This window comes from Camellia sinensis, chromosome 4, assembly GCF_055761805.1.
Source record: "Camellia sinensis isolate YWXY chromosome 4, ASM5576180v1, whole genome shotgun sequence".
Lineage (NCBI taxonomy): Eukaryota > Viridiplantae > Streptophyta > Magnoliopsida > Ericales > Theaceae > Camellia > Camellia sinensis.
The window spans coordinates 28,087,794-28,112,207 of record NC_138964.1 but is presented as its reverse complement, the minus strand read 5'-3'; the positions used below and the strand labels follow the sequence as shown (position 1 = coordinate 28,112,207).

At 33.8% G+C, this 24,414-nt stretch overlaps 1 protein-coding gene across 1 annotated transcript; it reads left to right on the top strand.

The window, feature by feature from the left end:
* The first annotated feature begins 377 nt into the window (after positions 1-377).
* On the top strand, positions 378-17,386 carry LOC114288492 (flavonol 3-O-glucosyltransferase F3GT2). The gene is made up of 2 exons (XM_028232014.2): positions 378-903; positions 16,198-17,386. The coding sequence occupies exons 1-2, from the start codon at positions 411-413 to the stop codon at positions 17,076-17,078; spliced, it is 1,374 nt and encodes a 457-aa protein (XP_028087815.2). The 5' UTR covers positions 378-410; the 3' UTR covers positions 17,079-17,386.
* Positions 17,387-24,414: the final 7,028 nt, after the last annotated feature.

Sequence of the window (24,414 nt, the reverse complement as noted above, 5' to 3'; positions counted from 1 at the left end):
GGGATGAATCATTGTTGATATTTAAATTTGGAGTTAAAAAAGTTTCACTTAGCATATATTTTTTTGATTCGGTTCCGTTACGTAACTGGAAATATCAAAGGCTCGAATGGTTCGAAATCTCAAAATGACGCCGTTTTAAGAGTTTTTTTTATTCTCTTACCGGTAAGATAATATTTTCCGTACCATTCGAGTCATTCGAGCTCTACATATTCGAGTTACGGATCATTTTTATTTTTGATTTTTTTAATTTTTATGAAAGAAAGAAATAAAATAATTATAATTTAAATATAATATTTTATTTTATTAATATTTTAATTTATTTTATACCTAAAAAATCCAAAAAATCTATATCAAACGAAGTTTATATATTGTCCTGTTCACTCCAAACTAGTGATCCCACAAAACCAACCATGAACGGTGACTCCCAACAACACCTCCACATCGGAGTTCTCGCATTCCCCTTCGGCACCCACGCCGCCCCTCTCCTCACCCTCGTCCGCCGCCTCGCCGCGGCCGAACCAACCCTAAAGTTCTCATTTTTAAGTACAGCCAAATCCAATCGTCAGACATTTTCGGGGGCCAAAGCGAACCAATTCGATAACATAAAAGCCTACGATGTGTGGGATGGGGTGGCGGAGGGAGATGAATTTGGAGGGAATGTACACGTGGCAGCTGGGTTGTTCATGAAGGCGACGCCGGAGAACTTCAAGAGGGGGATGGAGGCGGCGGAGAGCGGCGCGAAGATCAGTTGCTTATTGACGGATGCGTTCTTGTGGTTCGCCGGAGATTTGGCGGCGGAGATGGAGGTGCCTTGGGTGCCTTATTGGACTGCTGGGTCTTGCTCTCTTTCTATTCATTTTTACACTGATCTCATTCGGACCACACTCGGAAATGCCAATACTGGTAAGTTTTTTTTTATTAATTATTTATTTATGGAAACATTTTATAAAAAAATCTTAAAATTTGACCTTAATAGAATAAATTTTTAATTTTAATTTTATCAATTTAAATTATTCAATCTAAAATTGATGAAAAAAAAAAATTTAACTATTAAATTCAATGTAGGTATATATAAAATATTTAAGATTTTATTTTTTATTGATTTTTAAAACTATAACATTATTTTTTTTTTTTACTCAACAAAAATAAGTAGATGATTTAGATTGAGGATTTGTTTGGGAATATAGTATTTTAATAATTTTTTTTTACTAAAATATAAGGTGAAAAAAATTATAAGAAAATTTTTTGATATTTTTTTTTAAAAAAAAGAGGTGCAAAAAATGAAAATTTTGACTTTTTAGTGGTTTTTTTGGGCTATTTCTTGAACTTCCAAACTTACCATGAAAATAAATTAAAAAAATTAGAGTTTAAATTAATAAAATTAAAAATTTAGAATTTATTTTTTTAGAAGGTTAAACTTGAGTTTTTTTTTTGTATTTTATTTTATTTTTAATGTAATTACCCTTTTATTAATTTTATTTTTGTGAACTTTACTAGCATTCATCTGCTTTTGTTGTTGGATTGAGTGATTTGGTTTATAAGTCTCCATTTTTTTTCGTCAAACATTTTAGGGAGTTAGAGCTGTCAAGTTTGTTAGTAAAATTAATGTATAGAAATGTACTACTTAGACCAAGTTTTGCTAAACTAAAAAAGTGTACTTATTTCATCTTTTTATCTTTTTTAGGTCACATCAATCAATATTTCCTCTCTATTTTTTCTATACATAATACAAGAAAAGTCAAAAAATACACTTAATCTTCCCAAACTAGGCCTTAAAAGGTTGTGGCTTAATCGGTTCAAATTCCTGACCTCTCATCACTATATATCTGAGGTGCAACTACTTGTCAAAGTGCCACAAGGACCTTGGCTTATGAGTCTCCATATGGAAACTGAGATTTTTAGTCCAAAAATCGTTATAAATTATTATATTATTTTTTTATTTTTTGTATATATTTTTATGAAACATTAAAAAATTAACTGAAAATGGCTAATTTTCAAATGGGCTTAAGTTAGGTTAGAAGTAGTGAAAAATGAATAAGTTCATTTCTTATCCGTTGAGATTTTTAAAAAATAACTTGATTAGTTATATAATTTTTATAATATTGAGATTGTGGATTAAAATATGAAGGAAAATTGAAATTTCACTTCTATCTGTATTTATCCAAGCATTCTAAAAAAATTCAAACCAAAATTTGTGTACATTTTTGTTTGAATTTTTATTGATTTTTTAGAATATTTTAGTTATTTTTTTTTATTTTTTAAATTTATTTAATCCTGATATATTTAAAAAATTAAAATATGAAAAAAATTGACAAACAAAAACCCATCTAAAAATATAACCAACCTGTCTTTGTTGTCCTTATGCACTTAGGTTGTTCTAAACTTTTTTTTTGTTTTTTTTGTCTTTATTATCTTCGTTCAAGTTTCAATCAATTGGCCCTTCTTTCAATCAATTGGACCCCTCTTTCTCCGGTGCCTCTCTCTCCACGTGGTCCCCTTTCTTGCCTTACCTATGCTATGAGCCACCTAAAAGGTCTTAGCTGTGCATTGCATATTGTCTGCATGTATTTTTATTATATAATTTTGTTATTTGAATTATATATTTCAGGGAGATAATTTATGTAAAGTTGTGAAAATTTATATAATTTTATAAATTTCAAATTTTTTATGAATAAATTTATACAAATTTTTATTCAACTCACATATTTTTATAAAGTTATCTATATAAGTTCGTAAAAAACTTACCTAATTTTATAAATTGTGTATATGATGTGCAACCCCTTAACCCAAACACTTCCCCCAATAAAATTATTAACAATAAATGGAAATTGTGTTATACAAATTGTATATTTAAATAAAAACAAATAAATTTATATTTAATAATTGAAATTATAGAACAAGAAATCTTGATGCTAAATCATTCAAGAGAGTACAACTTGATGAATAGAATACATATAACAAAAATAAGAAAAAGAAAGCAAATCAAACTTTGTGTGATATTATAGTCTCCTTAAAATAGATTCGCCATCTCACTATGGGTGCTGGAGGTATGTCGGTGTCTGTATCCTAGGAGACGACGGTTAGAACCCGCTAATATAGAAACACCTTTTGTTTAGCTCTAGCGAACTGACAACGGCAACACTATCTCACACAAGAAGAATAATACTATAGAAGCAGGTTGACTATGACATGAGAGCAAAGAATTTCCGTGTTACAACCAAAGAGGGAGGTCTCTTTTTATACGCAAAGAGGGAGAGAGGATGAGCCTTCCAGCAATAAACGTTTAATTCAATTTCTACAAAACTACCTAACTAATGTAGCAAAACTGATGGGATATAAGTGTGTAAGTTACACACAATATACACGTGTGTGTATATATCAGTAGTCATAATCCCATGAACTCAATCCATATCCTCTGCCTCAAATTCAAGTCCTTCTGCGTAAATAGATATTTCAAACTCTTGTGATTAGAAAACACTTCAAACTTCTCACCATACAGGTAATGCCTCCAAATCTTCAAGGCAAAGATCACCGCCGCTAACTCTAAGTCGTGAGTAGGATAGTGCCTCTCATGAGTTTTCAACTGTCGCGAGCCATAGGCTACTACCTTCCTCCCCTTGCATCAAGACGCAACCCAAGCCTTCCTGTGAGGCATCACAATACACTGAATAGCCCAAACCCCTCTCCGGAATAATCAATATTGGTGTGGTAGTAAGTCTAATCTTAAGCTCTTGGAACGACTTCTCACAAGTCTCACTCCAAACAAACTTAACCCCCTTCCTCGTCAGCCTAGTCAATGGTGAGGCTAGCCTAGAGAAATCCTTCATAAACCGATGGTAATACCCGGCCAACCCCAAGAAACTACAAATCTCAAAGACATTCATAGGTTGCTCCCAATCTTGCACTACCTCTATCTTGCATGCATCTACGGCCAGCCCTTCCCCGGATACCACATGGCCTAAGAACTTAACATTTCTCAGCCAGAATTCATACTTTCCAAACTTAGCATACAGTTTGTGGGCTCTAAGTAGCTCAAGCACTACCCGCAAATGTTTCTTGTGCTCCTTCTCGGAGGGTGAATAAATCAAAATGTCGTCCATAAAGACGACCACAAAACGGTCCAGGAACTCCTGGAAGATCCGGTTCATCAAGTCCATAAACACAGCTGGTGTATTGGCTAGCCCAAAAGGTATAACTAGAAACTCGTAATGGTCATACCGTGTACGGAATGCCGTCTTCGGGATATTTTCCTCCCTTTCTCTCAACTGATGATAACCCGATCTCAGGTCTATCCTAGAGAAGCCAACAAGACCCTTTCAATTGATCAAACAAATCATCTATACGAGGCATTGGGTACTTGTTCTTAACAGTTATTTGGTTCAACTTCCGGTAATCAATACAAAGTCACACCGCTCCATCTTTCTTTTTAGCAAAGAGAGCTGGTGCTCTCCAAGGTGACATACTAGGGCGAAAAAAACCCTTATCTAGTAACTTCTGGAGTTGAATTTTCAACTCATTTAACTCGGCAGGTGCAAACTTATATGGTGCCATAGAAATCGGTGCCGTACTAGGCACTAGATCAATAGAGAACTCGATTTTTCGATGATGTGGAAAACTAGTAAGGTCCTCCGAAAAAACGTCTGGGTATTCCCAAACCACCCATGGTAACTAAACTTGGACTTCATCATACTCACCACTCAAGAAAATTGCCAAAAGACAGTTAAGTTCACTCCGCCCACGCGGGTCATACACTGGTGATAAGAACCTATCCACCCAGTCCCCCAGGAAATGCAAATAGTCATTGCTCAAGGTACATACAGTAACCCTCTAGCGGTAGCAATCTATAACAACCTGGTATGATGATAGCCAATCCATACCTAAAATAACATCGAAGCTAGACATGTCAATCAATACAAATGAAAAAGGAAGTCGGCAACCGGAGACCTCTATCTCGCAACCCCAACATCCCTGTTTTAAAATCATCTCACCACAAATTAGTGACTTTATACAGATAGGAGATGCTAATCGAGCCAACTCCAACCCCAAAATCGATGCAAATGCAGATGAAATAAATGAATAGGATGCACCCGTATCAGTCAACAAATTAGTGACTGAATTGCAAAACAAGAAGGTACCTCTCACTACCAAAGGCGCTGGTACAAGATCTGGTGCGGTAACAACATACACATGCTCTGTAGGCCTCTAATCTACTTGCTCACCCCTCAGAGCATAAGCCTGCTGCACTGACTGAGCCGAAGAGGCTTCCTGATTGGCCTTCGAGGCCTATGTTGACTGTGTTTGCTGGTGGCACTGTGTCTATTTCTAGGTGTGCCTCTTAACTGAGGGCAAAACCTCTTCATGTGCCCCGCCTGCTCACACTGATAACAAGTGAGCGGCTAGCCTCTCCTCTGACTCTGGCTTTGAGAACGAGCCAAAGACGATGCAGACCGTTGCCCTCTTCCTCTTTGCGGGCAAGCTGGAGACTTGTGGCCCGACTGACCACACTTGAAACAAGTAAAATCTCCCTGGCCAGCCCTTCTAGAACCCGAACTTGGTACTGAAAAAGTGGACCTTGACTGCGCTCCTTGGGAAGACTAGAGGTTAGAACCCCTTTGCCTCTTACTGTCCACCTGATTATCCTGACTCCTCCTAGAGCCTCTTATCCTCTCCTCCTCTGATTGCATCACGATCTCTAGATGAGCCGCTGCCTTCACAAGGCATCCATAATCCCTAATCATAATCCCGGCCACCCTGAACAAGAGTTCAGTCCTGAATCTCTTCTCAAACTCCAAGCAACGGCGCTCCTCAGTTGCTACAAGCTCGAGTGCAAACCTAGACAAGCTAGTGAAGGTGGCCTCAAACTCGGTCACTGGTGTGTTCAACTGTACCAACTTAGAGAACTGGTCTCTCAGCTTCTCCCTAATGGTAGGAGGCAAAAACTTGCCCTGGAAGGCGTTAACGAATACCTCCCAAGTCATCCAATGCACCTACGCGCATACTTCCACCATTGACTTGCATCTCCTTTTAGTTGGAAAGATGTCAAGGTCACCCTCAGCTGGTCGTCCTCGATGTCAAGCATCTCGAACGACTTTACTATCTACTCTAGCCACTCAACTGCCTTCAGTGGCTCTTTAGGATCACCCAAAAACTCGTCCAGATTGGATCAGAAAAACTCTCTCTTCAAGAATGATAGCCTTGCTTCAGCGACCTGGGCCTGGACTTGATTCTCAGCCCTGAGAATGTCCATGGATTCTTGTAATGCTCCGACCATTTCATAGGCTAAGGCGCCCATGGCCTGTTGACCAACCGATTCAGTTACATTGGCATAACCAACCCCTTCTTCCTGTGTCGGAATATCGTCCGGTAAAGGCACTTCATGCCTCTGAGGCCTACCATGCCTACTACCACCACGTCCACGTCTACGTCCTGACATCTTAATGAAGGTAACAAGAGAGATTAGCACATTTACAAATGCGCCAAAGCTAATTCACTCGCGTCCTAAAACGGTAGACGACAGTGACCCACTCCACGTAAGCACGTATTCGCATAAACACATACAAATTTCATTTCCAGATAATGAACGTCATGCGGTGTTGCCAGAGTTCCTAGTTAAAAACGATAGTGATCAAGTGCCTTTCTAATAGGATTCCTAGAAACCCGTGGACTCGATCAACATCCTAGAAATTAAATCCCATACCCATATAATCACATAAATATGTTATCACATAAGCATACAATACATACTAACGTCTCAGTTAAACGAGACAAACCCATTGTGGTAATAACTACATATCACATACCCAAAGTATTTAAACCCGGTACGCTTTAATACCAAGTTGTAACGCCCAAAAATAATTACAATAATTCGACCCAACACAATATATATGAGACAACGTAATTAACATAATAAACTTCCATTAACCTGAATCGTTATATCAAGTGACACATGCGATATACATTCATAAATAGTTCATCCTAAATCTATAGCATGTGTTACTTGTATTAAAGAGAAATGAAAGTTAAACAGATAATTATATGCCCTAAATGCTTACATTTTTCCAAGTCATTACTTGGTTACAACAAAAGAGAGTCTAACTCTATACAATTTAAGCCCTTGGCTATACAAATAAGTACAAAAGATGAAGCTCGTGCTCCAAACTCCTTCTGATCTACTACATTAGCGGAGGCATATCACTAGTACTTGAAGATGGTTTTTCCTAAATAGGGTGAGCCAAAACCAGTAGGAATAATCTAATACAGTATATGGATCTTAACAAAGATATAAATACAATGTGCACTTACAATGTCAATGAGAAAACATTTATATTCTATATCATCATAAAGTACCGAAATTCATAACTCAATCATGTTTCCTTCTTATCAATTCAAGTTAAATCATTTCATCTCAATTCGTGAGCCAATTTCATTATCTTTCAAATGACCCATCTGAGACTATAACTCAGTGGTTTCCAAATTAACATAATCATCACACAAACACTTCAATTTGCCATTTCATGAAAATTTCGTCCGTGGGAATCGACACCCATGTATACGCGCGGTTTCGGGACTTTTTCCTGGATACATAGGCCAACTTAATTTCAATGGAGTCCATCCCCTATCTCCTTCCAAACAATGGAGTACATCCCATTTTTCCTTCCAAACAATCATATATATACAATGTATTTAAAATATAGTCATATTCAATGACAACCCACAATAGATTAGTTTTAATTCACCTAATCCTCATGTAATTTCTACAACAATCATAGCTATCCTCCACCGATAACCCCATACAGATATTTCTAAATAGATATTCACTCCCAAGATAGATAATTTATTCACATTTCCAAAAGTATGAGGGAATGCATATCCAACACCACCACTTACATCAACATTCATCCAATTTCATATCTATAATACCAATTTCATTTATTTATACAAAATAAATATTTGACCCATTTTAGGTTGACTTTCCTTCCCAAATGTCAACCTAAATGCCAAAATCAATAATTATGACACGATATAACTTCATCTTCAAACCCCATGACCATTTATATCACATTCACTAGAAATCCCTCTTTTGATTTTATAACCCAAACCCTAGGTTTGTCCAAAATACTCCCAAAATTCACCATTGTTACACAACAACCAATAACTAAGTTAAAAACCATAAGAAGGTGTAAAAAATCCCTACCTCGAAGTTAGGAGTTCAGCAAAGCAAGGGAGAAACTCCAACGACGCCAAAACCAATTTCTATTCGGATGAAAATGTAGCTCTTTGAAGGCTCCAACTTCTTCTCAAAGACACTAGAGTAGAAAACCCAATGGATCTAGGTTAAAATGTAGAGAGAAGGCGAGTTTTTGAGAGAGAGACTCAAGATCTACGTTTTCGGAAAGTTTTAGAGAGGGAGAGAGGAATGGAAAAGTGAAGTAAAAAGTCGTCTTTACGAACTGATATACAGGTAGTTCGCTCGAGCGCAAGAAGTGACGCTCGAGCGCAGGATATACACTTTTAGAAGTTATGTAGACGAAGGACATCGTGCTCAAGCTCAAGATTGGCTGCTCGATCGCCCACTTGCTCGAGCGTAGAAAACGCCGCTCGTGCGTAAAATACACTTTTCCGATATTTTGCAGGTCTGCAAAAATACTGAGAGTTTGCAAAGCTTGTTCGAGCACAAGAAGTACCGCTCGAGCGGAGGGGCAAAAATCTAGGTAACAAAGGTTTGAAAAATCAAGTAGCCAACTTGTTCTAAACAAGACCAATACAATCCAATAACTAAATTTAAGGAAGAATAAGAGGGAAAAGACATGAACAACCATACGAGGCTATGAAACCCGAGCCTAAAATACAAAATGGGTCGGGTCTAAACAAGAAACGTTATAAATCTTTCCTAAAAGCGACTTCATGTTAAATTGGAAACTCAATATAAATTAATAATAAAATATGAATAAGGTAGACAAAAAACATAAGAAATATATTTAATTTTAAGATAAAATTTAAATACTTGAATAAAAGTGAGAAAAATAGAAGAAAATTAATTCGTAAAGTATTTTTTTTTGTGTATATAATTCTATTAACTTTTATTTATGGATAGTTTAGATTAATTAGAAATCTTTTAAATAGTAGATTTTAAAAATTACTATTATACACTTAAAAAAAAAAGAAGAAGAAAAGAGAGATGTGACATAGGAGAGAGAAAATTTTCATAAAGTATTTTTTTGTACGTATAATTCTACTAATGGTTGGGCACGTGCATTGTACGTGACATGCGATTTTGTATCGACTGTTAGTACTGTAATTATGCGTATTTATTAAATTAGAATGTGATATGTATACAAAGTATGGAGACTTGTATGAGTAAATTAATTTGTATTCAAAATACAACTAAGTAAGAAATTAATAAATACTCAGTAGAAGAATTTAAATAATATATAAGAAATTTTATAAACATAAATATTAATTTATAACTAGATTGTTGAGATCACAATCGTATCTTAAATAATAAACAATAAACATGTCCTTTAAATATATAGTATTTCATATTTTGTTTTTCTATTAGCTTCTTACTATCAATTTTTCACAATCTGTACATGTAATATAATTAAAAGTATGAAAATAATTGCACAATTGCACAATTTTGTTTAATAGTTCATATTATAATACAAATTCATTAAACTCACTATTGCATATTATTTGCACACTATTAGTGTAAAAATGCGTTAATATTAATATGTAATATATTTTTATACATTAAGAATTGTTGAGTCTTGTTTCTTGTGCCACCAATATCTTGTATGATGAAAAATATAATATTAGTTACTAGTATACAATTGCTATGCAATTGTCGTGAAAAAGATAAATATAAAAAGTACAATTATTGTCATTGTTAGGTTTTATTCTTGGCAATCCCGTTTGATAAAACTCCTTTCAGTTGTATTTATTGTCGCACTTTTTATTTCAGTGAGGCTATGAGTGTTTAGATACGAATCCAACCTGAATTGTGCTTTTCAGAGAAGTTTGTGATGCTAATGCTTTTAAGATTGCCACTTCGCTGATTATGACGGGGATTGAGCTGCCCAGTCAGCTCGCGGGGGTCCAGGGGGCACTGCCCCTTGGCGGGTCCGGGGCAGCGCCACGGCGGGGTCGAGGGGTAGCGCCCCCGAAGCAAAATGCAAAAATGCATTCCAAGTTGCCTGTCCGCTCGAGCGGAGAATCCCTGGTTCCAGCGGTTTTGGTCGCCTGCAAAAGTACTGAGATGTGTGATTTCGCGCTCGAGCGGGTTCTCTAGCGCTCAAGCGGACCTCTGTTATATTTCGCGCATATTTTGCTGAAGCCGCTCGAGCGGGCTGTTGGGCGCTCGAGCGGAGATCGCGGGACAGATTCTATAAATTCGCATGTTGGGTCAGATTTTAGGATTGCTACTCCAGATCTTCTTTTTGGGTTCTAGGGTTTATATCTGGGGATACTTTGTGAGTTTTCTTTGATGTTTTATTGAGTATTCAACTCATGGTTTAAAGAGAGTACATCAGAGGTTCTGTTTGCTATACAAAAGAGAGAGTTGCTCTTCGATGGATTCTGAAGAATTCGAGCCTGAAGCTTTGGTGGATTCCGGGGTGGCTCATCGTAAAGACAATTCCGAGGTGAAGACGGGTTGGAAGAGGCACATAGAGGTTGGTTCAATTAGGCGTGGATTCGCTAGGTAATTGAGAGTATACCTGTGTAATTCCTTTAAATCTTCTTAGTGGATTGTTTTGTGGCTGTTGCCCGTGGTTTTTTTATCACAGTTGGAGGTGTCCAATTGTGATTTTTTTCCATGTTAAATCGTTGCGTCTCTTTGTCTTGATTGTTTGATTGGGATTGTTATATTCTGCTTAAAATTGATACATAATCACAAATCAACATCTAGGGGATTTCTAGATTTTTCAGTCATGATGTAAGTGTTTTGTAAAGTCTTGATTTGTTATTGAAAGCGTTTGTTGTGGACACTTATTTGTATGACATGTATGTATATATGTATTGAACAAAAGTTGATAGTAGAACAATATACAATTCCGCAATTTTTTTCCCTAGGAAATTTAACTATGTTACTAAAGCGATAAATGTTAGAAAGTTAAAATATCTAATAGTAATATAACATTACAAATTGACAATATAGAAATACAGTAACATATATAAATTTACATTTATATATATATATATATATATATGTTTTATATATTTATATATGTAGATATTGACATATATAAGATATCACAAAAATAATATGTGAAATCTTTTGCAACAATATAATACAGGTAATAATGAGAAATTAATTATTCATAGTTAAATAGTTGATCATAATATGGATATTTAGTGTTACATTTTTGTGTGTATGCACTATTTTTTAATTAGATAATTAAATTCACATAAAAATTGAAAGGGATTTGTGAATAATTTGTTTAAAATTAGAGATTAGTGAAGAAATATTTAAAAAAATAGAAGTTTATAGTGTTTGGTTTGGTTTGGTTTATTTTTCAAACTTTTGTTTTGAATTTTTTTATTTTCAGGTTTTTTTGTCTTTGACACTTTTTTTTAATAACCCTTTTATTTTATTTTTAGATTCATTTAATTTAATACTTTTTTTATTTTATATAAATACACTTAGAAAATAATTTATTGTGTATTCTTTTTGGAAAAAATTATTAATATTAAATAATAATAATAACAAAACATATAATAATAAAAAATCAGTATATATTTGAATTTGTAATTTTTTTATCAATATTTTATTTTTTTAATTCTATTTAGATTATTAGATATTAGATTTTCATATAAAAGTATAATTTAAATATAAAATATGAATAAATTTCACTATCTTTAATCACCAAAAACTGAGAAAATATGAAAAATCAAAAACTGAATAACAAATTAAAAAATAAACCAATGAAAGTGGTTCTTGTTTAGAATTTTGCCATCATCTATTGGTTATTAAATTACCATGTAAAATATTAAAATTCATAGAATATAATTTAAACAAAAAGAAAGTGTATGAAGATAAAATGCGAATTTTTGAGATGTAACACAAATCTCTATTTTAAAAACGCATGCACTTTCCTCTGTTTGGATTCGAATGAATGCATACAGCTTTAAAATTCAACCAAAATTATTCACAGTGATATGATCCATGATGGACAATTGTAAATATTTTGTATATCATCATAGAATCAGACACAGGAAATAAAAAAAAAAAAGAGTAATTATTTTTTGTTCAATCATCATCAATATAAAAAATAGAGAAACAATTTTTTTATTTTTTATTAATTATTATTTATTTATAAGAAGGAAGACGGTTTGTTTATATTTATATAAGACTCTTGAAAGAAGATATATCATTTTTGAGTGTTCAACTCTAAAAATAAAGAGACAGTTGGTTTATATAGGACTCTTCATGACTTTTAGAAAATATAGTAGATTTGAAAGAGTAAAATTGGGATTTAAAAAAAAATAGAAGATATGGCAGGTTGTTCATACTTTTGTAATAGTAGTAGATTAATTTTTTTTATGGGTAGTTTAGATTAATTAGAAGTCCTTTAAATAGTAGATTTAAACTATGAAGCACAGACACCTCTCCGAGGGCTCTGTACCAGTGTCGGACACGGACACGTGTCAGACACGCGGTGGACACGTGTCCGACACGTAGCAGAGAGTGTCCCATTTTTTTTTTTTTTTTTTTTTTTTACATCCGGACACGTTCCAGACACGTTATAGACACTTTCGGGACACGCCCGGGGGTAATTTCACAATTTTCAAAAAAAATTTGGGGTCGATTTGTAAATAAGTAAAAATAGATCAACATTTGCCCTAATCTACTTCGATTAGAACAGAGAAAGGGTGAGAAAGAGAAGACTTGGTCGATTCGTCGTTCGTCGTTTGTCTTCGCTTCTCATCGGTCGTCACTCGTGTCTCGTCGTCGCTCGTTAAGGTACACGCTGCTCTTCTTCTTCGATCTTCATTCTTCTTCTTCTTCTTCTTTTTCTTCTTCGATCTTCATTATTCTTCTTCTTTTCCTCAGTCGCACTCTCTCTGTCTCTTTCTGTCTGATCTTCTTTCCTCAGTCGTTGTCTCTCTCTCTCTCTCTTAGCCTTTGTTTTTTGATTTTATTTTATCTTTTCTTTTCTTTTCTTTTTTCTTTTATTCTGATTTTATTTTTTCTTTTCTTTTCTTTTATTTTTTCTTTTATATTCTGATTTTATTTTTTCTTTTCTATTAGTTGAGTATATAATTTTAATAATGTATGTTTATTAATTTTATTATAGGAACCAATTTTTAATTCTGAAACAATGGCTACGGGTGGTAGTTCTAATGATATACCTGATGATGATTTTGATGAGAACAAACCATTGTGGAAGTATATAACTAAATTAGAAAAACCTAGGGAAGGAGGAGGAAATTGCCAATTACAATGTAATTTTTGTAATCAATTAAATGTTTATTTTTTTATAATTTTAATAGTGTTATTTTGTATATTTTATTACCTTTTAATGATTTTTTTTTATAATTTTATGATATATATAAATAAAATTAATTATATATATTGAACGTGTCCCCAGCGTGTCGCGTCTCCCATTTTTTGAAAATTTGCGTGTCCGCGTGTCCGTGTCGTGTTGCGTATCCGTGTCCGTGCTTCATAAGATTTAAATTATTATTATTATTATAAGGATATGTTGCACGACACAAAAAAAAAAAAAAAAGAAAAGAAAAAAGAAAAAAGAAAAGAGAGATGCACCGCATAGGAGAGAATTTTTAAGGATAAACACTACATATATATACATATATATTATTTCAATCTAAATTCATGAATCAAACATAATGTAGAGGACATAGAAGAACTGATGTTAAGTAGATTATGGGTTTGCTTATTTGGAGCCTTTTTTCTTTAGCTTATTTTCGTTTGAATCTTGTTAAAAGAATTTCAAAAAGCTTCAAACTTCTAGATTTAGCTCATCAAGATTAACGGAAAAATTAAAAAAAAAAATCCACAAAAAATATAGAAAATTTCAAAATAAGCAAAAAAATAGTAGATTTTTTTAGTTTATTTTGCTTTTTTATTTTTATTTTTATTTTATTTTAATTTTTGATTTTATTTTTTAATTTTTTTATTTGTCTACAAAAGATGGATCAGGAAAAAAAAATTACATAATTTTTAAAAAATATCACCAAAAGTAAAAAATTTGGAAAATGAGGTGAGTTTTTTAAGAGTTTCCAAATAGCCTCCTATTTATGAAGTAGCGAAAGCTGATGCACCGACCACTTAAATGAATAGGATTGAAGTTTTTTCGAGGCATTGATCAACATAAAACGCCTAACCATATAGGGATAGCCTCTAGAATTAGATCCTATAAAGAGTCTAGAGATTGGTGAGCATACCTACACATTTGAGCAAGAAAAGCATTAGGGTCCTCACCTACTCGTTAATGTTCCCCTCACGGTGAGGACCACTTGACAGCACCATTAGGGAACATAGGGCTTATTGGAAGAAACAATAATTGTGTAATTTGATATAATTTCTGTGGTTGATGTTCTTTCCTTCCAAAAAAAATAAAAATAAATAAATAATATTTTTTAAAAATAGATTTTAGGAAGGCTTATGATTGTGTTAGCTCAGAGTATTTGGTTAGACTGATCAAAGACAAGGGTTTGGAGAGAAATGATATCAGTTCCACAAAAAGAGCGTTGATTCTATCAAACAGATTGGATCAAAAAATACATATCCTATTGGTTCTTATTAATGATGGAAACTTAGGTCATAGGTCCATTTTTAAATCTTTTGGGTCATTAGGCTTAAGCTCTAATTTTTTTGGGTTAAAATGACACAATCTGTACAAAAGGACAACTATCTGTTGAAATGAAATCAATATATCTCTTGAAATCATTCTATTTGTCCATCTGTTGAAATTCACCAAACTAACTATATGTTGAATTGTGACACATGTCACTCATTCAATACTGTATCTATTAAATATCACATATTTCTTTATCTCACCACCACTTCCTGCTGCTGCCGACTCTGGTCGCCAACGACTTTCCCGGCCAATTTTCTGGTGTGTTATTATAACAAAATAAGATTTTTTTTTCTTGAATCTAATACCTTATACACTTTTTAGGATGGACTTTTCATCGATTTTTTCCATTAAGGAATCTCCTTTAGGTGTATTTATAACTCAGAGAGGATTAAGTCAAGGAGATCCATTATCTCCATTCTCATAAAAAATTATTGGTGATGGTCTTAATATGCTGTAAAAGGAGTCACGTAAAATCAAAGTGGCTTCTTTCTAACTCGTTTGCATTTTTGCATATGATACCCTCGTATTCTGTAATGCGGATCTTGATGAGCTATCGATGATTAAAAGCATTTCTTCAGTGTTTTTTGAAAATTTAATTTCAAAATGTCATGTCCGTGGAATAGGTACTGATGAAACTTTTTGTATTTGAGATTGTAGAATTGTTGAAATGTTGATATGGAGCTTTGCCAACCAAATACCTTATTTTACCTTTGGGAGACAATCCTAGAATAATTCAAACTAGCAATCTGTCATTGACAATTTTAAGAAAAAAAGCTATCTAGGTATGTATCATTTGGAGTTAGATTATCACTAATCAAATATACTTTATGGGATCTACCAGTTTATTATACATCTTTGTTCATGATGCCTAAGAAGGTAGAGACCGAGTTGGGAAAAATTTAAAGTAGATCTCTATTTCTTTGTAGGAATTTGAAGGACTTGAAATATGCTCTTTGAATGGGTGGTTTTGTGAAATGAGGATTTTTGGACTGATAATGTTTCATTAGGTGATGTTGATTCCAACTTGCAGACTCTGTTTTGGGCTCTGTTTTTGTAGACTCTGTTTTGGGCTCTTCTTTTGCAGACTCTGTTTCCCATTTTGGTGTTCTACTTTTAGTTGGTTTTCTAGCCAACTTGTAACATCTTTGGCTTCCTTGGATTTGGGTCTCTATCATGAACAATTTAAAAAAAAAAAAAAAATTCTTTTTTTTTTACAACAAAATAAATGACATAAAGGAAATGATATTCACAATCTTGTTTTAGTATCTAACACACCATTTGTTTAGCACCTAAATTTCATTGAACCGTGACAATAATATTTATGCATATTTTTTCTTCTTCTTCTTATGCTTTTGTTTTATTTATGCAATAACAGGTATATTGGAAAATATAGACAAAACTCTCAAGTTCATCCCAGGATTGTCGGCGGTCTCTGTGGACGACTTACCAGATGGAATCATCCTCGGAAACCTAGAATCACCAATTGCTCAAATGCTTCATAACATGGGACTAAAGTTGCCAAAGGCTGCAGCAGTGGTGCTGAACTCCTTCGAAGAGCTAGAGCCCGCCACCGCGAAAGATCTGAATTCGAAGTTGCAAAAAGTGCTCCACGTGGGCCCCTCAATCCTATCATCACCAGCCCCATCAGACTCTGATGAGACTGGCTGCCTGTTGTGGTTAGACAACCAAAAACCTGCTTCTGTCGCATATATTAGCTTTGGCACCATAACCACCCCACCGCCTAACGAGGTTCTAGCATTGGCAGAAACATTAGTTTCTAGTAAAGTTCCGTTCCTTTGGTCACTCAGGGACCACTCGAGACACCTATTTCCAAAAGGGTTTGTCGAAAACACGGTGGCATTTGGAAAAGCGGTTTCCTGGGCTCCACAATTGCAAGTTTTGGCACATCCATCGGTTGGTGTGTTTGTGACACATTGTGGGTGGAACTCTATCTTGGAGAGTATCACTGGGGGCGTGCCAATGATTTGTAGGCCGTTCTTTGGAGATCAAACGTTGAATAGTAGTATGGTACAGAATGCGTGGCGAATTGGGGTTAGGGTTGAGGGTGGAGTGTTTACAAAAAGTGGAACGACGAGTTCTTTGGAACTTGTTTTGTCCCAAGAGGAAGGGAAGAAAATGAGGGAGAACATCAAAGTACTCAAACAAAATGCCATAGAGGTTGTTGGACCAAATGGAAGCTCAAGTGAAAATTTTGAAGACTTGTTGGAGGTAATCAAAGCTTGTAAGCACCCTTAATTTTACTCTTTTTAAGAGACTTGTTCTTTTATTGCCTCAAATAAGCAAAACAATGGTGGTTGCGATGTTTATTTAGTTTTCATTGTGTTTTTTTTCCTATCCCTCTTGGATGTGAGAGGTTTCTTTTTGGTTTTTTGGGTGCTTATCCTCTTGGGTTCTAGGGAGTTTTTTTTTTGTCTTTTTGGCAAGGTTGTGTGGCTCTCGTACAAGAGGTGTTGTTCTTATATGTATTTTTATTTTTATTTTTATTTTTAAATGCTTTGCATACACAAAAGTAAATATAAATAAATGAAGAACAAGATTTTTTTTTTCTGGTGTGGAAACCGTTGAGGGTAATGATTCAAATGAGTCCATTAATGCTTCAGCACATATGAAAGGTATATAGATCACAACAATACAGATATCAATCATCTTATGCCTAGTGCAAAGCTTTTGGGGGTGGGGGATGCATTTAATCCAAAAAATAATTGGCTTTTTTTTTTGTTTCTTGTTTTTTGGCGAGAGAGACCATTTGGAACCTAATTTTGATGTTATGTTAAACTTTTTTTAGAAGCATTTAACTAAAAAATAATTGGCTACTAATCAAGGGAAATTGAGATTTTCATGATGGGTTTTGTTGTATATGTAAGAATTTTTTTTCTAAATATGGCTTAATGTAGCTTGTACATGATTATACTAGATTCATCTCATTAAGTAAGATACATGTACATCAATTAGATGGTAACTAATTATAATGTATTGAAGACTAATGGAGATAGTGTCAATGCATTGAATGTGATAGATTCATTATGAATGAATCTTAGAGATGCATTATGTATCTATTATGTATCTATTTGGATGTAGAAGATATATTAATCTATCTAATATGGTTCATTGAATGAATGGATTCTCAGATGGGAAGATTACTAGTATAAATAGTGTAAGGTCCCAAACCACACTCTCTAACACAAAACTCATGTTGTTATCACAAGAAGGCTCCCATCGCCTAGAGAGAGAGAGAGAGAAGTGGTTTGAAGATCTTAGACAAATAAAGAACTTGAAGATCAAGGTCTTCTATTCAAGGTTTCTCTTTCTCAAAAGAGGTTTTCATACTATTATGGATCAAGGTATATATATACTTATTTTGTACAGCAAAAATTCATATAGTTTTTATGTATAGAATTGATTCCTTAACGGCTTTAGTTTATGTTCCGCAAAGTTTTCTGTCAATTGGTGTCAGAGTTTTGGTTCTCAATTCTGATGCATGAAACGTATAAGTATGAATTTCATTTTATGATGATGTTTTGTATAACTAGTGCATAGCCTTGATTTACACTTGTCCAATTTTATCTTTGTTTTTTGTCAATCTTTTATTCTATTGATACTAAAATATAAAATTGTAAATTATTGAACAAGTGGTAATTAAGATAATACCTTATGTACTTATAATGTTTTGTTACACATCTTATGAGTTGAAACATTGCTGATCAACCCAACAGAGATTCAACACTATGTATGTTTGAAAAATCGAGATGATTAGTATAATAAATATAGTAATAAGTTTTTCTGTCCAATGGTGATAAACTTCTCACGTGCTTTAGTTAATAAAATAATATAAGACTTTGTTTTTCTGCCCAACGATGATAAATTTGTTATGGTCTTAATGATTATTTTATTTTATGTTGTTTATTTTTATTAGTCATCTCATTTACTTTTATGAAATTGCTAAAATATATTGTTATTTGGCCCAACGAAATGATATCTTAATTTCGTATCTAACTAATTATATTTTCTAGTTAGATATATTTAACTTGTGGTGTTATTTTTATTCATGATATGTGAAAAGTAATTTTCTTGATTATATTAAGTTATGTAATAGATATTATGTGTTTGCAGCATTGAATCCTACTGCAATTAATAGTTACTTGTCTAGTATTGAAGTTTTGAGTGGAACTAATTTTAAGAAATGGAAGGAAGAAATTGGAAGGAATTGTGGATTTAGACTTTGCATTAAGAGAGCCAGCACCTACAAAGCCTAATGATACAAGTTCTAAGGAAAACATGGCTTTATATGAAAAATGGGAACGCTCTAATCGCTTAAGTCTAATGATTATGAAAGGCTTAATTACGCCTGCAATTTAAGGAGCAATCCTTGCTTCTGAAAGTGCAGTGGGCTATATGAAATCTATTGAAGAACAATTCATTGGAACTTCCAAATCCCTTACTAGTACTCTTATGATTAAAACGATGACAATGAAATATGATAGTTTGAGTGGTGTTCGTGAACATATCTTAAAGATGAATGACATGGCCTCTTGATTAAAGGGAATGGACATGGAAATTTCTAAAGGTTTTCTTGCTCATTTCATTATCACTTCTCTTCTTGTGCAATTTGGTCCTTTCAAGATCAATTGCAATACGCAGAAAGATAAGTGGAAGATGAGCGAGTTAATTGCCATGTGTGTTCAAGAAGAAGAGAGGTTTAAAGCTGAAAAGCTTGATATGCTCACCTTACCACCTTGGGTCCAACCAAAAAGATTTTCAAGAAAGGAAAAAATAAGAAGAAGAAGAATGCAAATGATGAAATTCACAAGACTAATGAAGAAAATAAGATTCGATGTCATTTCTGTCGAAAGAAAGGTCACATAAGAAAAGACTGTCCAAGTTTTAAAGGTTGGTTGGACAAGAAAAGTAACACTTAATGCTTTGTGTCTTATAAATCCTTTTTGGTAGATGTCCCACCAAATTCTTGGTGGATTGACAATGGTGCAAGTATTCACATAACAAATTCCATATAGGGATACCTTACAAGTTGGAAACTAAATAAAGGAGAACGAACTATTATGGTTGGGAATGGAATACAAGTGGACGCTGAGGCTATTGGCACCCTCCGTCTAATTTTAGACTTTGGTTTCATTTTAGATTAAGTAAACACAATTTATATTCCTGTTTTTACTAAAAACTTAATTTCTGTTTCACAACTTGATTCATGTGGCTATGAATTTAAGTTTGGAAATAATAGAGTCTCTTTATTCCACAATTCTCATATGATTGGTTCTGGTACTTTATATGGTAATCTTTATTCATTGAATTTAGATTCCACTTATGCACAATCTCTTTTATCCTTTCATGTAAACGACTTGGTAAATAAAAAGAGAAAGCGAGTGAATGAAAATTCATCCATGTTATGGCATAAGCGCTTGGGCCACATATTAAGAGAAATGATGGAATATCTTATTAAAGACGGAATTTTAAGTTCACTTGATTTTTCTGATTTTAGTATTTGTGTGAATTGCATTAAAGGAAAATGCACAAAGACAAAGAAAAAGGGTGCTACTAGGACTACTGAATTATTAGACATAATTCATACTGATAAATGTAGTCCCTTTACTATTCCAAATATTTCTGGACATAAATATTTTGTTACTTTTATTGATGAATTTTCTAGGTATACTTATGTGTATCTTATTCATGAAAGATCAAAAGCACTGGATATGTTCAAACTCTATAAAGCTGAAGTTGAAAATCAACTTGGCAGGCGGATTAAAAATGCAAGATCTGATAAAGGCGATGAATATTATGGTGGATTCATTGAGTTGGGTCAAAATCCAAGTCTTTTTGCTTTATTTTTAGCTGAAAATGGTATTGTTGCTAACTACACAATGCCCGGTACACCTGAGCAAAATGATGTAGCTGAGCGACGAAACCATACTCTTTTGGACATGATGAGAAGCATGATGAGTAACTCTTCTTTGCTAGATTACTTGTGAGGTGAAGCTTTAAAAACTATTGCACATGTTCTTAATAGGGTTCCTAGTAAGGCTACGCTTGTAACTCCTTATGAGTTGTGGGTTGGTAGGAAACCTAATTTGAATTATTTACATGTATGGGATTGTCCTGCTGCAGCAAAAATCTTCAACCCACAAATAAAGAAATTAGACACTAGAACTATAAGTTGTTATTTCATTGGATATACTGAGAGATCAAAGGGTTTTAGATTCTATTGTCCCACTCATAGCACAAAAATTGTTGAAAGTAGAAATGTTGTGTTCTTAGAGGATGAAGACATTAGTGGGAGTATGAATCTAAAAAATGTTCTTTGGAGAAAAATCGTGATTTCACGCCTTCCACGATTATCCAAGAAAATGAAGTACCTGAACCTATTGGTACTCAAGAGATTTCTCACATTGAAAAATAAGTTGTCCCAGCTACAGAACAACCTTTATGCAGATCACAAAGAGAAAAGAAACCAGCCATATCAGATGACTATGAGGTTTACCTAAATGAGTGTGATATAGGCTTAGAGAATGATCCTGTTTCTTATGCCCAAGCCATGAATAATGAAAATGCAACTCAATGGTTAAATGCCATGAAAGATGAGTTAAAATCCATGAAAGACAACAATGTCTGAGATCTTGTAGAATTGCCTAAGGAAGCCAAACTGTTGGATGCAAATGGGTTTTTAAAACCAAGCGTGATCCTAAAGGCAATATCGAAAGATACAACACCAGATTAGTTACTAAAGGATACACTCAAAGAGAAGGGATGGACTATAAGAAAACTTATTCTCCTGTTTCTAATGAGGATTCCTTGAGAATAGTCATGGCCTTAGTAGCTCATTATGATGTATAGTTACATTAAATGGACGTTAAAACAACATTTTTAAATGGTGACTTGCATGAAGTGGTCTACATGGACCAACCTGAAGGTTTTCAGCATGGAAGCAAGGAAAATATGGTTTGTAGGCATCTCGACAATGGTATCTTAAATTTCATGAAGTTATCACAAAATTTGATTTTAAGGATAATGTGGTTGATCAATGTGTCTACCTTAAAATCAGTGGGAGCAATATTTGCATTATAGTTTTGTATGTTGATGATAAATTGCTTGCTAGCAATAATTTGGGAATGATATATGAGACAAAGCAATTCCATATGAGGAATTTTGAAATGAAAGATCTTGGTGAAGCCTCTTTTGTCATTGGGATAGAAATTCATCGAGATAGGTCTCTTGGTATTTTAGGATTGTCTCAAAGAGCCTATATCGAAAAGATTTTTAAAAGGTTCAACATACAGAACTGTTCAAGACGTGTTGCCCCTATAGTTAAGGGTGATAAATTTACTGAATTTCAGTGTCCCAAAAATAATTTAGAAAGGGAACAAATGAAAGAAATTCCTTACGCCTCTGTAGTTGGGAGCATTATGTATGCTCAAGTTTGTACACGTCCTGATATAGCATTTGTAGTTGGTATGCTTGGTCGATACCAAAGCAATCTTGGACTTGATCATTGGAAAGTAGTTAAGAAAGTGTTACAATATTTACAAGGCTCTAAGGATTACATGCTTACTTATCAAAGAACAGACAATCTTGAAGTAACTGGTTATTCAGATGCTGATTATGCTGGATGTAAAGACACTCGAAAGTCTACTTCTAGGTACATTTTTATGCTTGCTAATGGACCCATTTCATAGAAGAGTCATAAGCAGTCTCTGACAGCCTCTTCCACTATGGAGGCAGAGTTTATAGCATGTTATGAAGCCACATTTTATGCAGTATGGCTAAAGAATGTCATAGCTAGATTACAACTTGTCGATTCAATTTTGAGGCCCTTACAGATTTACTGTGATAATGATGCTGCTGTTCGGTTCTCCAATAATAACAAAACTTCAGGAGGATCAAAGCATATTGATATCAAGTATCTAGTTATCAAAGAAAGGGTTCTGAATAAGACTGTTTTCATCTCTCATATTGGCACTACACTCATGTTGACAGATTCTTTAACTAAAGGTCTCACACCTAAGCTCTTTAAAGAACATGTTGCACGCATGGGCTCAGTAGAAAGTTTATTATGTTTAGACTTGAAATGAATGTATCATGATAAAAGTTGTGTTATAATCATCTTATGTTAGTAATGATTATGTTTGTGGTGTTCATTTTTCATACTTGTGCACAATTTAGAAGAAGATATAAACAACGGGACCGTTATAGATGAATTAGCATTAATAACCATTATGTTGCTATTGTCATCTCTGTGATTTAAGATTCACTTATTCATGTTGATGGAAAATATTAACACTATAACCATTGCACAGTCTTGATCAATGTGTAAATCACTGATTATAATGATTTGGTGCTAATAATTTCATTAAATAGAATTTAATGGTGACGGTGCAATCTTCTAGTGGGAGAACGTTGGCCATATTATGATAATCTAGTGACGTAATATAATCATGCAAGCCAAGTGGGAGATTCTAAGAATTTTTCTTAAATATGGCTTAATGTGGCGTATGCATGATTATACTAGATTTATCTCATTAAGCAAGATACATGTACAGCAATTAGATGGTGACTAATCATTATGAATAAATCTTAGAGATGCATTATGTATCTATTATGTATCTATTTGAATGTAGAAGATACATTAATCTATCTAATGAGGTTCATTGAATGAATGGATGGATTAATTGATGGGAAGATTACTAGTATAAATAGTGTAAGGTCCCAAACCACTCTCTAACACAAAAATCAAGTTGTCACCACAAGAAGGCTCCCATCGCCTAGAGATAGAGAGAGAGAGAGAGAGAGAGAAGTAGTTTGAAGATCTTAGACAAATAAAGAACTTGAAGATCAAGGTCTTCTATTTAAGGTTTCTCTTTTTCAAAAGAGGTTTTCATACTATCATGGATCAAGGTACATATACACTTATTTTGTACAGTAAAAATTCATATAGTTTTTATGTATAGAGTTGAATCCTTAACGTCTTTTAGTTTATGTTCCGCAAAGTTTTCTATTAGTATAAACCAAATTTCTATATAAATATTTCATACGCAATGGCATAGCCATTTGTGGTACAATTATTTCTAATCAAAACACCCATTATGATATGTCAGATCATTGTCAAGGCTCTTTATATGTAACGTGCTGAAATAATAGTGACAACCAGGCTCATGATAATCAATAGAAAATATAAACATGCGAAACATTAACCTTTAATTTATATTCATTTATTGTACAAAAGATGACATACGCGAGTATACATTCATAAATCTTAGATCCTGAATCTATAGCATATGCCATATATGAGTGAACTGAAATAAAAGATTATACAGATAAGTTAATGCCCTAATGGCTACATCTTTCCAAGACATTGTTTCGTTACAATGAGATGGATTAAGTCCAAAATAATTAAAAAGCTTGAGACTTGTACAAAAGATAATTACAACAAGAAACCAAAAATAAGCCTTCAGCTCCATAGTCCTCCCAAGTCAAGTCCTTGGTGGAGGCATATCATCAGCACTTGAAAATTATTTTCCACATAGGGTGAGCTAAAACTTAGTAGAGATACCTCAACACAATG